The following is an 18,082-nucleotide window of genomic DNA, read 5'->3' as shown; positions in this document are numbered from 1 at the left end:
CAGACTGAATTTACATCTATCAAATGATATCCTATTTGAGAATATGCCTGTTTTTTAAGAGTGTGTTGCTTGTATTTTCTTTCTACAGAAATGTCTGTATGACAGTACAATTTGGAAGCTGTTAATATTGCTAGGAGCTTACTGCAAAGTTCAAATAGTGTCATCCCGTGGTTGTTTGACTTCTCACCTTACCTATTTACTTCCTTATGGTGAGAAGCTAAGAACTGAGATATGTAAGATTTCTTCCATATTTAGTGAACAAGTACTGTAAGTTGCTTATGGCTTTGTCAGCAGCTTTCAGTTTCAGGAGCTGAAATGAATCTGTTTAAGATATGAGCAAGGTAATTTAAGGCTTGTAGGAAAAATGACTTGTAGCTTTCACACATTAATTCTAAGTTTTCCTTTCCCTGGATACCTGTCAGTGTAGGTAAGCCATACACTACTGTATATGTGGGTGCTTCCTGTGAAAGTCAAACTGTTTGAGGATTGCAGTGGTTTAACACTGGCCGTAGAACTCCAGGTGAGTTTTATTCTGGCACTGAGATACTATCCACAGAATGTTTCCCAAATGGACACTTTTAACAGTGGTGGCCTTTCTGTGGGTACACAGGGAACACAAGTCAGTGTTCCTTGGCAAGATAGGCAGCCCATTTCTGAGGAGATCATCTAGTCTCCTTTGGGTTCAGATTGCGGAACAGCAGTAACTGTTCTGCTGAGAATACATACTTTGTTAGAATGTTTATGGAACATTTTGAAACTCCCTTTTTTGTACAGCCCTTTGTTTCTTAACTAGGTCAATAATTCTGGTATCTTCAATGAAATTGCATTGAAGTGTTGAAAATTTGTGCACCATGTGTTTTTATTTTAAGTTGACTATATGTACTTGGTTATTTTTCTACATATGTAGGAAAGATGGCATAGTGTCTTTTGGGCTTAAAACTGGACATGTCTGCCTGGTTTCCTATTTTAAAATTTTAATAACTTATGATTGAACTTCATTTGGTAGAGTTGTTCATATTGTCTGGTGTATAAAATGCCATGTGGTAGGTGAACTAAGAGAAGTCACGATTATAATGTTAACTAAAAGGCTTTTATTAGTGATTACATGGAGACCAAATTACTGTTAATCAATGGTTGAACGGAAATTAAATGGTAATCAATTAAGTAGTAATTGAATGCAAAGTAAGAAGTGATTTAACCCAATTTTCAAGAAAGGTGAGAAGGACTGGTAACTACAGGGCTGTCACTCTCACTTCAGTACGTGGTGTGGGAGTTACTGAAAAACATCTTAAGGACAAGGCAGTCATTGGTCACAACCAGCATGAGTTCATGAGGGGGATCTGTTTGCCAAACTTAATTTTCTTTTACAAGGTAACCTACCCAGTTGACCGAGAGAACCCAGTTGATGTAATCTTTTTGGATTTCTGTGAAGCTTTTGATGCTGTATCTCTCAGGACCCATCTGGAGAAAATGTCCAGCACTCAGCTGGATAAACTCTTCATGTGATGGGTGAGCATGGGGCTCATGGGCTCGTGGGTCAGGCACAAAGGGTTACAGTGGATGGAGTGACATCAGACTGGTGTGACCTGTCACTGGTGAGGTTCCACAGGGCTCCATCTAAGGAACAGTGCACTTGAGTGTTTTAAAGTGTTTTAAAAAATGGTCTGAATGCAGGTATTGAGTGTTATATGAAGTAACTTTATCAATTATATTAAAAGGAGCTGTGGACTCCCTTGAGGGTGAAGAGGCCCTGCAGAGAGATCAGGATAGATGAGGAACCTGGGCAATCACCAGCCACATGAAACGTAAAATGAGCAAATGCCAGATTCTGCATCTGATCCAAAGTAATACTTCTTGAATATACAGGCTGGAGAGCAAGAGTCTGAAAAGCAGCCATCCAGAAAGAGAGCTGGAAAGAGATCTGGGTCTTGGTTTTATGGCTTTAAGTTGAACATGAACGTGAGCCAGCAGTGCCCTGGCAGCCAGGAGGGCCAGCTGTGTGCTGGGGGCATCAGACACACAGCTGGGCAAGGGAGGGGATTGTCCTGCTGTGCTCTGAGCTGGGGCAGCCTCACCTCCAGTGCTGGGGGCAGTTCTGGGTGCCACAGTTTAAGGACATAAAGCTGTTAGAGAGTGAAGGTGCCCAAGATGGTGGTAGGTCCTGAGGGCAAGAATTCCGAAGAGTAGTTAGGATGATTTGGTTTGTTCAGCTTGGAGAAGATAAGGCTGAGGGAGTGACCCCATCACAGTGAGCTCAGACTGCTTCTGTTAGCTTGTGGTAAGACATGGCCTAGATTCCTTCATTCCTGTGAAGATATGGCCTAGCAGAATTCTGCACAGCAGGACTGACTTCACTCAAACCTTCTTGTTGATGATGTCTGAATCCCATCTGAATCTGAATTCTTGACTCAGAATGGGTTCATCCATCACAGACTTGCCAAACAACAACCTTGAGCTCCAACCAAAAAATTAGTTAGCATCTATCTGTCACAAAATTAAAGTCAATGAGGATTTTTAAGATTTTGTTTGTAGTTACATTTTTTTCATACTCTGTGGAGGTAAACATTTTTATCAGTGTAGGCAGCAAAAACTCTCTGTGGTCAAGTACTTATTTTAAAGAGTAAAGCAAATACTCAAATTCAACTCAATATTAAGGATCATTTGCAGTGTATTTCAGTTTGGGAAAGGGAGAAGCATAGAGCAGTAGTTCCTTTTAATTAATAGGCATTATCTGGATCAAGCTGAAATTTGAAAACAGTCACAAAAGAAGATATTTTGTGAATTACAGTATTTCTTTTATGATAAACAACCCTGTGAAGATACTGGTGTTATTGCTTATAATGAGGTATAACTCTGTGCATGTGTAATGTCTTAGTGGGAGCAACTGTGTGTATAAAAAAATCTGAAGAGTTTCTGATTTTTGTCCCTTTTCTAGATTTCATTCTCTTTTGAAAAATGAGTGTTCCTTCCAGCAAAGAAACAAAATATGCTGTTGACCTGAAAAATGTTATTTCATACTGACTGCAACTCTAATATATTAATTCTTGTTTTTACTTTTTTTTTACCAGGTACTCCTAGAAACTTTTTTTCTGTTTGTAGTTGTTCTCCTTAGTATAGGCAGGCTGTCTGAAGTCTTCAGAGGTAAAAGCTTATTAGCTTTCTGGTTGGTGGTTTTCATGCTTGCTGGATATAGCTTGAGAGCCTTAGCCATAGAAATTAAATACTTTATGATTGCTGCAGTTACTAATTGTAGGTTATGCGTGTGGCTTTGTATGGACATGTGCATGCACTCACAGTATTTAGCAGGTTTCTTGTGTGTAGAAATGGCTGAAAGGGGTTTTCTGTGCTGTGGAGGCATAGAAGCTCTGTGTGTGTGCTTCTCAGGAGCTGTATTTCAGTTCATCGTTTTCTTTGCACTTGTTTAAGTGCTGCAGAATTAGGACACTCTTATATGCATTATGACATGCTTAAATTATGGTACTTGGACCAGATTTCTTTGTTGCTATAGGTATGTCTGGATTCTCCTTTCCCTTAAGTGACTTAAGAAATGTCGAGACTGGGGGGAAAAAAAATATTTATTGCTGTACACTGCTAGAAAAAGATGAAGCCTGACCCTCCTGTCTAGACATCACTTTGTACTGTGTGTTACATATTAATGTGCTAGTTAATCTCTGGCTATTGATGAAGAATAGGAAAAAGCCAAGCATTTTACCAGTTTTCTTCTTCTCCGCATGGTCTGGTCTGAAACCACATGTACTGCTATGGCAAGGATTTTTACATGGATGCAGGTTTCTGACTAGAGCATTCTTTGAGACTTGCCTTGTGGGTCTACTGGTGCTGTTCCCCATGCTTTAGCACAAAATCTAAACAGGCCCAGTTAGCATTTGCCACCTCTCACAAGTTCTAAAATTTCTGGCTCTGCCGTATGCCCCAGTTACATCCTGCTTTTTCTGCCGAACTTGGTTGGCATTTCTGCACTGTTTTCTGTCTGAAGATGGACTCCATGTAAAATAAAGCAAGTGTTTAATATACTGTTCTCAAGTGTCTAGTCAGGAAAAACTGATACCACTTCAATTCAAGGCCTAATTTAGACTTGTGTATGTGTGGTTCTTGTGTGAGTGCTCTTCAAATGAGCAAACAGTAACAGTGGTAGGAGTTGAAGCCAACAGATGTCACCTGTGTTAATCTGCAGGGTGGTCATTTAAATGAGTTCTGGAAGTACAGTACACTGGGCAGTAACAAGAGAATGTTATGCTTCTTGGGAATCACTACACTTGAAAAACAGGACTGAACAAACTCAGAGGGCTCTGCCTATAGCTTCTGTGAGTACCTTCTCCAGAGGTTCTAAATTGCACTTCTACTCTAGAGTCACCACAGCTTGCATTGGTGCCTTAAGAAGGCTGACCTAGAACAGAGGCTAGACAGAGTTAAGAATAAAGTAGGTGTTCATTAAAAAGCCTTAAAGGATATACCTTGGGCAGTTAAAAGAGCCTGGCCAGGGCTACTCCCAAGATAGACCCAAAGTGGTCACAAAATGGATGACTGGTCACAAGGTTTCACATTTTTAGAAGTTTTGGTCCATCTGCATGTTGGGGTTAATTGTCCAGTCATAGCTTCAGGTTGTGAAGTCCCATTCTTCTTGTTTGATCTCTTCAGTCCACCTTCAGTTGTTCATGGTTTTGGGCCTGAAACCTGTAATGATTGTCCTTGGTATTAAGTCAGAAAAGGAATTGTTTTGTCTGCCTACTATGTGAAGAGAGCTCACTAACACTTAATATGAAGCTCAAAACTACACACCTAGGCAGCACAGAATATGAAAAATACAAAACCTAAAACTTAAGGCATCAGTATCTTTGAAAATGTGATATGTCTTTTAAGCCATCTCCCATGTGCCTACATGTGGCTGCATACACAGAGTTCAAGTTCTCTAAATGAGCTAATATTAAATTATAAAAGGGTTAGAGAACCAATATTAATAACTGATAAGGCCTTAAATGATAGCAGATTAAAAATCTGCAATCCTGTCACGCTTTGAACCAAAACCTACTTCTGTTTTGTTTGCAAGCTGTGGAACTGAAAGTTCAAGCAAAGACATCTCACTGATGCACGATGCACTCCTCCCGTTTGATGCAGGTGTTGTCACCTGCCAAGGCGGACTTAAACAGAGATAATCATCTGGCTTTTCAGGTGGCCATGTGTGAATCCTGGCTATTTTCATGGGGTGGAATTTCAGAGTGAAATTGACTTACCCGGTCCCAGAAAATGTGAGACTGCTTTTGCTTACTGCACTTGGTCTCCTAATTGTTTTGTACTTGAGTGGGAGATAAAGAAGTGATGTCCAGGTATCAGATAAATTACTTGTAAGTAGAATTTTTTTGTTAAGATTTAGGCTTTGACATTTTTCTGTGATCTCAGACCCAGGGGGAGGTTGACAGAACTTGGAGAGAAGAATGTTCTGCTGATAGTGGACAAAAACAAAGCAAAATTTATGTGCCACAAGGACTTCTGGCGCAACTCCTAAGATAAGGAAGAAATTAATAAAGCAAACACAGCAACTGTGCTGAGACCAGCTCCAACTGGGTAAAAAGTAATTCTGGCAGAGGGAGACAGGGACCACCAACTAAAGAAACCTACTGACTCAGGAGAAAGTCTGAGCATGTGGACTACTTAGCATGAGAATCATTTAACCGGCATAAGGTGTAATCCCAGTTAAAGAGAACTGTGTAATTTGTAGCCAATGAACTGTGGTTTCTTCATTTGCTGAAACGTATAAATGGTGTAAAGTTTTGATGATCTGGGAGCCAGCCTTTTGTGGGTTGCCACCTACCTCATACTTTGCACAAATTAAAATTAAAAAAAATAGAAATCTCTTGTCTCAGTGTGTAAATTGGCATTCTGCACCAGGCATTTGGGACAACAGAAGTGACAGCAATAATTTACTGAAGTGCATTAAAAAGTCCTTAGGTACAACATCAGACTTGTATTGCAGTGCTGTTTTACAAAGGCTGGTTAAAATCTGCAATAGATTGGTGCCACAGTGATATATTTTTTGACATGAAACACTTATTGTACTGTTAAGGGTTTGCCTCTGTGAACTCTTGCACTTTTAATGATCCTTTTCTTCTCTTGTTCATGCTTACTCCTTTCCTCTGTCCCAAATTACCCTTGGAAATTGCTTTGATGTGTTACTTTCCTGTGAAAAAAAACCCATTATAAATGCTCTGAGTAATGCTTTTTATCTGTTGTCATACTAATAACATGTGAGGGTCCCTTCAGTATCTTGTATAGTCTGCCATGTGATAAGAGCCTAGACTGTTCCATTCTCTCTAATGCTGCACTCATTTTAAAATGATGGTCTCCCTGGATACCAATGTTGAGGATTCCCCATCATTACTGTTGAAGTAATAGCTGGGCATTCTCCAGGAGGGTTAGTTTGTTTGGGGGTTTCTTTTTTTCCATTCTTTACAGAAATAGTACCTTCTTGACAGTTTGCCTTGAACCATTACTTTGCCCTTTTTATTTTTTAATTCCATGACTGGTATTACCTGTTAGAAGTAACAAGAAGGCAGGCTGAAAAGAGCATTGTTTTTCGTTCTACAGGACTTGCCACTTAAGAAGAAAATGTTATTGACCAATTAAAACTTTGTCTAACAGCATTTTTTTAAATGCAAATAGGAAGTCAGTATGAAATCAGATTTTCTAAACCATAGGAGTGAATTCTCAAAGGCTTTTCACTTGTTCTTAGATAACTGTTTTTTGGAGGTAGGCCAAAATATGCCTAGGCTGTCTTGGGTAGGAAAGAACATATTTAGTAAATCTTTGGTTTGCCTTCGTGTTATTTAGTAAAAAGTTTCAGATGATTAGTTTTCTATTAGTCTCTCTGTATTTTCATAGTGCAGAACTTTTAGATGTTTAGTACTGTGGTTTCAAGAGAAGTAGGTTGCTATGGGCATGTAAGTATGGGGAATAATATGAGCTGTGAATTGGCTGTTTCCAAAAGATGCATTGAACTCATATGTATCAAAAGTAGCTATTAATTAAAGACAGGAGGAAGCTTTGAAATGGAACTGGATAAGAATTTCCTTGTCACAAGGTGATACTGTCTCCTTTGTTGGTTCTGTGCACTAAATAGTAAGGACCTTTCAAGGGCTGGATCCTTGTAATAAATAACTAAAGGGCTATAGAGTAAAACACAGGAAGTTGCTGAGTTGCTGATGGGAGTGTAAAAAAAAAAAAAAAAAGTAAAAATGTTTAAAGGCTTTCTGCTTTAAGGTCAGAGTTGGCACTTGCAAATGTGATTACTATCACACTTGGTGAACTGTTCTTCCCTTGACAGAATTGTGTGCTTTCCTGCTGTCCCCTTCTTTACAGCTCCCTCTCATGCCATCAGCAGCCTGATAAAGAAAACCTAGTTCTCCTTAGAAACTTGCTGTGGTTTCCTTCCTGTATCTTTTACTGCCATTCCATGTATTATTCCAGGTGGGTACATTTATTGCAGTGGAGCTTGTGGTGGGTAACTACAAAGTGAAAGCACAAAAACTAGAGGTGTTCCAATGAAGCATGTGATTGTTCCCAAAGTTAGACTCTGTACTATTACCAACAACAATTAAAAACAATCATTCCACCTGTCTTCTTTAAGTAAGCTGTAAATACTATCTTCATCCTATTCACCTGTTTTCATCAGTCTTTCAAACCTTTAACTTGGAAGCAAATTGCTCTTATGATAGTAATTGTTTATGGCTATTCATTTGTGTTGCGCTTGATTTGATGTACAACCTGTTTCTAAGCTGATTAAGGAAATGTACTAATGAAAACTCTTTCAGTATTAATGGGGGCAAAAAATAAGAATTTACTCCAAATGGCCAAAAATCCCAAAATCAAGCCCTATAGTCTTACTGCTTTAGTAATAATGTGCAAAACTGTATTACAAATTACCTTTTACAGAGTCAAATACGTATTCAGGGTTCAAAAATGTACAAGAATGTCTCACTCAGACTTTGAAGAAGATTGTTAAATGAATTGAAACTAAACCCTAAGGCACTTGGAAGGCACTAAGGCAGAAGTGATATGGGAAGATTATGAGGAAATGAAAAAAGGATTTCAGCCTGAGTTCAGGCTATGTTGATATTGAATGTTGTCCTTTGTGTGGCAAGAATTACTTGGAGCTCAAGTTTCTCAGGATTTGAAAGTGCAAAACATAATTGCTGCATTAAAATCAGTGTCAAAGTGCCCAGAAGTGTCTGTTCTTGTCACGTGGAATGGAGGAAGAGTGCTTCTGTAAGTTCAGTGCCATGATGATAAAGGTTTTGATACAAAATTCCTGAATGGAGGCAACTTTCTCTCTGCTGTCTTTGTTTCAAGCCTCTTGCTTCTTGTAGATTGTTTTATTTCAAGAAATGAGGCTGGCAATTGAATAAACACTTCTCACTTCCTTTGAGAGCTGGAGAGTGTTGTCCGTTTGCTACAGCGTACACGTAAGTGAACGTGAAGTGTGCACGAGCACAGCCTCTCTCCTGGTTTGGACACACCTTAGTCCTTTCCTCCCCTCATTTCAGGTTGCCACATGACTTTTTTTATCATCAAGAGGAAATAGTGTGGCTACAATAGAAATTTAAAGTGCAAAGTGTGAAAGGAGTCTTAAAAATACACTCAGAAATGATAATTTTTTACTTACAGCTTGCAGGATTAAAAGAAATGATAGCTTTTCAAAGGCTTTAAGGCAAAAAAACCCCAAATCAAAATACCCATGTATTTCAGGGGATGAATCTCCTGTAGTAAGAATAACCAAACTTTTTTTATATGAAATACTTGAGACTAGAATACTAGTAGTGGTCATGACTTCGTGCCTTCATGTGCTTATTATGGCCCATCACGTTGTGTTATGACATACTGTGGCATGGCATGATTTTTGTTCATGACTTACTTTTTTCTTTTTTTTTTTTTTTTATTTTTTACTCTTTTTTCCCCATTCTCATTAAACAGTAGTCTGAGCTTTGGAGCAAGCCTAGTTAAATTCAGATGCTGACACCTGTATTTTATTTTTTGTCTTCCTGTGGTTTTATTTGCTTCAAGTGATTGTCAAAGAGCGTTGTTACCACATTTCCTGTTTAAAGCCACAGTGAACAGTATACAGTCAAAGGATATAGAAAGTTCACCCTTAAAAGGAACTATAGAGATGTCTTTTTAAAAAGAGCAGGCTGTTCTCAAGCTGTATAATTAGTAAGTAGTTTTATTCTAACTGACTCTTCACAGCGTGGTGCATATTCCTGTTTGGATCAGTTACGGTAAATGCTGTCTAACCTGCTCTATATCAACAAATGTGAAAAGCTCAGAGGGAAGGTTGGTGTCTTGGTTTGCCTTTCCTCCTCTGCTGCTCTGTATATTTCTCACAGAAAAGCTGATACTGCTCTAGTAAGAAAAATGGATGATACTGTAACAAAATGTGCTTTGCCCACTATTCATTAATGCAGTGCTTGCTCCCACTGCCTTATGACTGGTATTTAACAATAAGCAGTAGTTTTGGTTTTTGCATGAGACCAGCCACTGTGGAATAAACCTTGGAGCAACAAAAACTAGCTTATTGGTGTTTCACTCTAATTTTTAAACAATGTATTCTTTTTAAAATCTTGATTTCTTAATACTTAGAATTTCTGTAAATGTTTTGAAATTGGTACCATAACTAAGGTATAAAAGCCTTAAGATGCAACAAAATTGCATGATAATCCTGTTTTTGTAATGTGAGTCATTAAATGCACTCTAAATTGCATTCAGAGTTCAGAATCATTGCTCTGATAAATTTCTAGTTCAGACAGAGGAATTGTCTTGTCTTTCTAGTATGAGCTCTATGTTGTTCTGCCACTCTGAGCCCCATAAACTGGGCAAAGAGTGAAACCAAAGGGTGGCAGAGCTGTTAGCATGCAGTGTGTTCCTCAGCCTCTCTAGTGCTCTTCATCTGGCAGGTCTGCACAGACGGACGCAGCAGTGCTGCAAGCGATGCACAGTCAGGGTGAGACACTGGCACACATTGCCTAGAGGAGTTGTGAATGCTCCATCCCTCACAGTGTTCCAGGCCAGGTTGGATGGGGCCCTGAGAAACCTGGGCTGGTGGAAGGTGTGCCCGTGGAGGGGAGGCTGGAACAAGATGATCTCTGAAGTTCATTTCAGCCCAGGCCATTCTGTGGTTCTGTGATTCAAATCTTAATCCTATGGAAAAGCAGAGAACTAGATGTGAAATACTGCATGTATTTTGAGACCTCATTAATTGCAGCTAGGCTTGGGATGCAGTTCAAGCTTTGCAGGAACAATTTCCCATGAGATTGCTACTGTGCTGATATTACATAATTACCCGACTAGAAGCTGTAGCACTATGAGGCTTTTGCTTTCCTTCTTTCTTCATAACCAGTAATTTGGAAAAGAGGAGCAGAATTTTCCTGTTTCAACCTGTTCTTTAGACAAACAACTGGTAGTGTAGGAGAAATTCTAGTGTGTTGCTACTAACATCACATCACTAATACACCTTTTTGCTTTCAGCTTAATTGCTTTTTCTTTTCATGTTGGTGCAACAGATTTATACCTGATATTTATATTAATTTGATCCCTGTAAAAATCTTTTGTTTAGCAGACTGGGAAGGCATACAAAATTCCAGAGCTCTAACAAATCCTGCTAAGCATTTGTTTGCCTTTTAAGAGGTTCAGTTAATGTCGGTTTCTCGAGACACACTGATGTGTCAACTGTGTGTTTTAACTAAAACTCAACAGATTGAAAAAGTGTTAGTGATTGCAGAGCCACCAAACTAAAGGCAAATGTAGCACTTTACAGGCTATAGAACTAAAAATGATATGCCTTTTTAAGAATAAACATGTAGTCAGAGATTATTTACAATCTTTAGCTTGGCTTTGTCATTCAAAAGCTTTAGATATAAGGCAGGAAGTCAGTTTTGACTGTCCTGGAGGTAACAAGTCCTGCATGCAGTGAGTGGCTTTGTAGGGCAAGACTCCTGCACCCTTGGGTGTTATGTAACCAGGAAGAGCTTTCCAGGCTCACAGGTACCCACACAAGCCCTTCACGTTTGTTCCCAGGGCTTCAGCACAGCGCTTGAGGCTGCAGTGAGCTGGAGGGGTGTGCCAGCTATCAGTAAACAAACACAGAGGCAGATCAACAAAAGGAATCTCCCTGCCCTTCAGTGCATGTCTTCTGTACTTGGTTGTAATAGGCAGATCGAAGATCCCTCCTTGTGAGAACAAGAATTTGATACGTGAGTTACAGTCTTTGTCACCAGGAGACTGTGAGGAGTCAACAACTGTCATAATTTTAGGAGTCACAAATCAGAATATTGGGACACGTGCAGAGCAGGAAAAGCCCAAGGCAAAATACCCATTCCTTGCTCTAGCAGATTACAGTATGTCAAACTTCAAAATGCTATCTCTGATTATTTGATTTCTCAATTTTTCATAATCTGAACAACTAGTGTTGGGGATGCACTGCTGTGTTTCAGAACAACTTCACACCTGTCTTAGAAGTAAATCAACCAGGTCTTTAAAGGGACATAAGCTGTACAGACACTGGATTAGAATTGTCAAATGTTAACATGCTTAACAGCAATTAACTGTGTTTTACTTCTGATTTAGTAACATACTGAATCAAATTTAGAAAAGAGTTGTGTAGCATGCAAATTCTGAGCCTGGGGAGAACATTACTCTTGCTATTCCAAGTTAATGGAATTTTCAGCCACCAGGATGATTGAGAAAATGGGTGAGAAGCCACTTAATTATGGAGTGAGAACTTCCTTTGAGACTTTTATTTTCATGCTTGGATTTCATACTGCTGGTTGTTGAATCCCGTGTTTTATTGCGGTTGATTCATTCATGGGATTTAGAGGGTGATCTTTAAAGCAAGAAAAATGTCTTTTAAGTAGTAAAAATATGTCATGTTAGCGCTATCCTAAGACATTTTTTATTAAGTGCCTGACAAGCAAAAGGTTGTATAGAAGTATTTTTGTCAGAGCGGGGATTGTTTGCGTGTTTTGGTTTCTTTCTTGCCCTCAAGGAATCCTGTTTAATAAAATTGCTTTGTTTTATATGGTGTTAGCAATAGGATAACCTAGCAAAGCATATTCCCCCCTTCATATTCTGATCTTTAAGCCAGGAATGCCATACACAGGCAGATAAACCTAGTTTTGACACTGTCTGTTGATATTTCAAAGCCAGGATGCTCAAGTACTTCAGCTGGGGTTTTGCTATTCAGATATTACTGCAACATGCATTTATTTCTCTAAGAGCTTCAGTTAGTGTCGTAAAAGCTGAGAAGTGTGTGAGCTTCCCAAAGGCTTTGGATGTATTATGGGAAAGGTTCTGCTGTATTCTTTTTGTGTGTGTTGCAGGCAGTAGTCCTGGAAAGTACCTGGCTAGTCTTGGCCCCACACAGTGCAGTGACTTGAAGGCATGTATGCCGTAAATGAGGAACATCTTTGCTCATGTGCTTGGCATGTAGAGAACTAACAAAGGTGGTAGCAAAGTGGAGCTTCTCTGCCACAGAACATGGGTGTATATATATGCGTGTGTGTGTGTGCATAGTTTTGTGCATTGCATGGAGCCTCCAAACCACTTCATCCTGTTAGGAATTGCATAGGAATAATAATTGTGAAAATATCTGTGTGAGTGAAGATGCGGTTGTAGAAAGAATTATTAAGAAGTATGCCTGTAAAAACTTCTCAATATTTACTATCTCACTTTCTCTGGAAGTAAAGTTTATGATATGGGGCAAGATAAGTGAAGTCTCACAGGAATTTTTATTGCACTCCTACTGAAAGAAACCAGAATGGAGGTTTACCAACAAACACTATTTGAGCAAAGGAATGGTTGGAATCTGGAGCCTCATTTGTTCCACTTGAGGAGTTTTAGAGATTTAATGAAACCCTTTCAAGGTCTACAACTAATACCATATTTTGAAGTCATCTGTAAATGAAGCATTGGGTAGAAGAGGGTGGAAGGAAAATACTGTGTTGACCAGATCCAGCCATTTTTCAAATTTTACATATACAGAAATGTATTTGTTTCTCTGATATTTAGGACAGCATACTTTTGATTGACAATTGTGTAACAGGGTTGTGTTTAAATACCATTTAAATCTCACACTGGGAATGGACTGGGTTGCTTTTCCATTGAGAAATAGGATGTGTTAACAGGCATGATTCCCTAAGAAACATAAAGGGGTGTATGGGCAATTACCACTTTTTGAAATGACATTTGATAGTTAGAAACAAATTGAGATGACTGCCAAAAGATTGGGCACCAATTCTTGGTATCAGTTATCTTGATATCAGTCTAACCAAAGCTGGAATGTCTTATGTGGATTCATGGTATATACCACTTTTGGTAGTCACTGTAGAAAAAAGCTCATGACTTGTTTGCTAATGCCTCTTCAGTCTGTGGTTCAGGGTATAACCAAGAAATCAGTGGTATGGGTGGCTGGCTTTGAGCTTAAGGTTCTTTATCTTGTCTCTTTTTGATTAATGTACTTCTCTTTTCAGGTTCATGTAACGCTAGGGACCAAAGAAGCACACGTAATATTTCTCTGGTGTGGGGATCAACCTTCTGGAAGAAGACTCTGAAATAACTTTTTGCCTTCAAGTTCTTTGTACTGGGACTGACTTGTCTTGGGAGAAGAACTCAAGAGAAAAGATTTTCACATTGGAGCCATTAAAAATAAACCTGTTCAGAGAACTTACTACCTGCAGACAGACTTAAAAAGATTGAGTCCTGCTTTTCATCCGTGTTCCCACTTCAGACTGTAAACAATGAGTGAGTTTTGGTTGTGTTTCAACTGCTGTATTGCAGAACAGCCACAGCCTGTAAGTATGAATATTGGCACTGGTTTGTTTTATATAATTGAGTAAATTTTTCCCTTTTTTTAGTTTTCTTATGTTACTTTTTTCTTTTTAAGGCTGTTTGGCCAAGCTTGAGAATTAAGCAATTAACTGATAGCCTGCCTTGATGGGGATCAAAAAAGTCTGTTCTAAACTGCTGTTACTTTCCTGTCCTTGAGAGCAAATCGGTCCAAGATCTTTGGAAAGAACCTGTACTTGTTGGAATGGAAAAGGAGGGCAGGGAAAAGAATAATGAGCATGTAAACTGTCATTCTAGAGTAAATACCTTCTTAATGGAGATGTGTAAATGTCTTCACTTCTATGTGATTTAAGGTCTGCCTTTAAGTGTGGCTAGACAATGATGGTAGAAAGAAATGATTATGTTAAAAAGTCCAAAGTGAAATCCAGTCCTCCACTACCTTAATTAAAAAAACCTATTTCATCTTTAACTGTTTGGTTAGTTTTTAGATTAAATCCTAGAAGAGTGAAGGGATGCATTCATATTATAAATACTTTCTTTTTAAATAGAATTTAAAATGGCTGTTGTGTGAAAAAGTACATAGCAAACAGATTAAAGAAAATTTCTGAGTATATGTTAGTAAAACAGAAAATACAGAAATATTCATTGTTTTCATATATTTTTAAGTATCTTTTGAGTATGTTTCTGAGTCCAGTACTGTTGGAAGAAATGCTGCCTGCATGAAGGTGGAATTAACCAGGAATATGATTAGTACTGTGAGAAAGATGATTGTAGGGTGTGACATCCTGATCAAGCTAATTGAATATATAGAAATGGCAGTGGTCATACAGTAGTTTTACAAATACGTTAAAAAAAATCCAACAGTTACTGACGGTAGTATTATAGCAACCAAGAAAAACTGAGAGTGAATAAAGAAACCTCATATTAATATGCTCAGCTGTAATATTTGGCTTTAGGAAAACCAAAGGATTGAAAAAAGTGCCTCTCATTAGACACTATCATTGCACAAAGCCTGAATGCCAGGCTGATGGCATACAAATATTGAAGTGTGACCATTAGCATTTTGAACTAATGAGTGCAACTTTATCTCAAGCTTAGTCAAGCAGTGTTGTAGGAGATGAACTCTGAGATAACAACATGGGAAGCTGTTATCCTCCTCTCTTGCTTGAATACCATGCAATCCTTTAAAATGCTAGTGGTACCCATGTAGAGCCAAAGTTATTTGTCTCGGGTTTTGAACATAGATTTGAATAAGATGTGACAGTTCAAAATATTTCAGATAGAGAAATGTCATAATCTTTTTGGTTTTGAGAATACCGAGATCAGTCCTTACAAAATCTTTACTTGGGTTCTATGATCTGTTTAAGTCACTGCCCAAGAAATCAACTATGTTAATACAGCGGTGTGTGGGTAATGACTCATGAAGCAGGTGGAGATTGTATGTGGAAAGTGAAGGAAAGGAAGCAACCCACTATGTTTCTGCTGATATGGTGCTGTGCATGGGCTTGATAATTAAAACCATGCTTGTGTTTAAGATACTAATGGCATGCTGTTGAGCACTAATTTAGTTTCTGAAATGTGCCTTTCAGATGTTGTAGGAGTATTGCTTGTTACAAAGCGCCAAAATTCTTCAGGATATGTCTCAGAAAAAGGAGATGTGTGCCCTTCTTGGCATGCTTGATGAAAGGCACTTAGTTGTCCTTTCCCTGCGGTTACTCATCTGATTTTGCTGTGTTGTACTGTACAGCCAATGTTCTGCCATGCTTGGTTGCACTAAGGGGAGTGTTTAATCAGACACTTGTACCTCTGAGTAAGTACAGGAATGTTTACCGTTTCTGACAAATAGCAAAGCATGTACTGTAAGTCTGAGGCAAGCTGATATATGAGACAATTGATAAGGAAGCAGTTTTCCCTGTCTCTGAAGGTGTTACATGATTGCATAGTTGAGAGACTTACATGCTGAAAAACATGCTAGTTTTTAGTCCCAAAATACTGTTACATGTTTTCCCATTGTTCCATAAACTGAGTGAAACATGCATAGAAGTTGTGTGTCTGTCCCCTGCTGTGCATTCAACTTGTCAGTTGAGTCCAGTTCCAAGGAAAAATGCCTAATCTGCCTAGCCTCATTCCTTTCATGTGCCTTCTTCCATTTTAACTCCTGCATCTCAACTTTTTCATGGACTGCCTAACAGTGTCATAGCCATTTCATGTTCAGCCATTGCATGTTGAGTGGCCTTCTTCTTTGGAAGGACTAATATGGTCTTGAAACAACACCAGCAACCACCACCAGCCTCTCAAAATGGACCTTGAAAGCAGGAAGTTAATTTGCTACTTGTTCTGATCCTTGTTTCAAATGTTCCTACTTATATTTATTATAAACTTACCATTTATTACAAAACTTATATTTATTATATAATATCCTGAGTCAGACGTGACCCAAAACGATAATAGAGTCCAACTCCTGGTCCTGTGCAGGACAGCCCCAAAATTCACCCTGTGTGTTCAGGAGCATTGTCCAAATGCATCTTGAACTCTGTCTGGCTGATGCTGTGACCACTTCCCTGGGAGCCTGTTCCAGTGCCCAACCACCCCTTGCATGAAGAGCCTTCTTAGCAGAAGAAGTATCCAGCCCATACTTTTCCTCACACATCTCCATGTGTTCCCTTGGGTCCTGTCGTTGTTCAGCAGAGCAAGGAGGATCAGTGTAGCAGGAAAACCTTGTTCACACCATCAGTTGTCTGTCCATCCAGTTCCAGGCCCTCATGCCTGGTGTGTAAGGGCTCTTGGGAAGGTCAGGAAGCCTGGGAGGGAACTTGCCTGTCACCACAAGCAGTAGTAACCTGCTTCCATTCTCCCCTGTGTCTCCTAGGTCTGCTCCTTCTGCCAGGGGGCATTCTCTGAAATTACTTTTTTCTCATTATCCGTGGCAGATGCTGGTATCTGAGGCACCTTTTAATGTCATGGATAGTGACATAAATGTAAACCCTCTTTGCTAGAGGGAGAAATAAAAAGCATGTCTTAATAGTTGCATGTTTCTGTAGTATTTTTAGCATCCATTGAGCTGAGGAGTTTCTTTTTCTCTTGAAATCCAGGATGCCAGAATTGTCTCTGCTTTCTGCTGGCAAAATTCTAGCATGCTATATTTGAAATGATCAAATACAGCATCTCTGTTCTTTTCAGCTGTAGTGCACTTAACATGAGAACTGTACATGCATGAGTCCTTTCAGTCAGTTTTATGGAAGAAAAATAAGAACACATTAATTTTGTAGCCGTTACTTCTCTGACACCATACCCCAGAGCGGAACAGTAACGATGCTCCAGTTATAGACTAGTGTTCTTTGAGGTTCCTTGAATCAAAGACATTGTTCAAGTGTTACCGTTATCTTTTAGTGAAATGTATCTTGGCGCAGCTTTTAGTCTTTTGTCAGTGCTAACTGGATGCATCCTGCTGCTGTGAAGTAAAACAGCTGTCTTGGAAAGCACTGTTCCACTCTCTCTCCTAAATGTTACTTTGGTTGCTAAATATTTCACTTGGTGTATCCAAGATGGCAGTACTCACTGTCACATAAGGCATGTGTTGTTGGAATCTGGGTCTATAATGTTCTCTGAAACAGAGTGATTAAATGAAGAAAGTAGGTATTCAGAGCAACAAAACCAATTAGGGATGCAGATGAAGAAAACATGTTCCTGATGGGGCTTCTTAGTAGCCTGAGGTTCTTAGCATGGTAGAATCCAAACAGAAGCCAAGGGAACTTGTTCTTGAATCACCCTCTGAGGTTTTTTTGGGTTCATAATATATTTTATCACAGTGAAGACTTCAGACAACTTGTTGCTTTCATATCTGTTTTCATGATACCAAGGAGGAGATACTAATCTATTAATAACTGTGTCCAGATTTTCTTGGTGGTTTAAGTAGCCTGAGTTCAGTTTCTCATGATGTGACCTTCGTTTTGGGAAAAGTAGCACTTTCCTTGATTGCACCAGTTTTCTTACACCTCCCACTGATACCCTTTATAGGTTCTGTAAGCTGATTTTGAGTTTCCCAGTCACTTTTTGCATGTTTCCTCTATGCTATCATCTCATCTACTTCTGTGTTTCGCTAAACTATGCCAAATTCCCACTACCAGATGCATTGCTTGATAGCAGAAGTTTAGAAATCTTGCAGGTTTTCAGAAAAAATGTCCATGGTTTCTTTCTTAGGCTAAGCTTGTCGCCTACACCAGGAATCTGTTATTTT

The 18,082-nt window shown here is 39.0% G+C and overlaps 1 protein-coding gene across 3 annotated transcripts in view; it reads left to right on the top strand.

Moving 5' to 3' along the window:
* CDC42SE2 (CDC42 small effector 2) overlaps positions 1–18,082 on the top strand; it is an 81,097-nt gene that overhangs the window by 34,429 nt on the left and 28,586 nt on the right. For 2 of the 3 annotated variants that reach the window (XM_015653534.2, XM_015653533.3), the window contains exon 4: positions 13,530–13,850. In XM_015653534.2, coding sequence (XP_015509020.1) covers positions 13,797–13,850 — 54 coding nt within the window. In that variant the 5' untranslated portion in view covers positions 13,530–13,796. Of the gene's footprint in view, positions 1–7,455; positions 7,480–13,529; positions 13,851–18,082 lie in introns of those variants that run through there. The other variant, XM_033520258.1, reaches the window with a different exon arrangement.

The sequence above is a fragment of the Parus major genome, chromosome Z, assembly GCF_001522545.3.
Source record: "Parus major isolate Abel chromosome Z, Parus_major1.1, whole genome shotgun sequence".
NCBI classification, from domain to species: Eukaryota; Metazoa; Chordata; class Aves; order Passeriformes; family Paridae; genus Parus; species Parus major.
The sequence above is the reverse complement of the archived record's forward strand: the minus strand, read 5'-3'. Positions and strand labels throughout refer to the sequence as shown.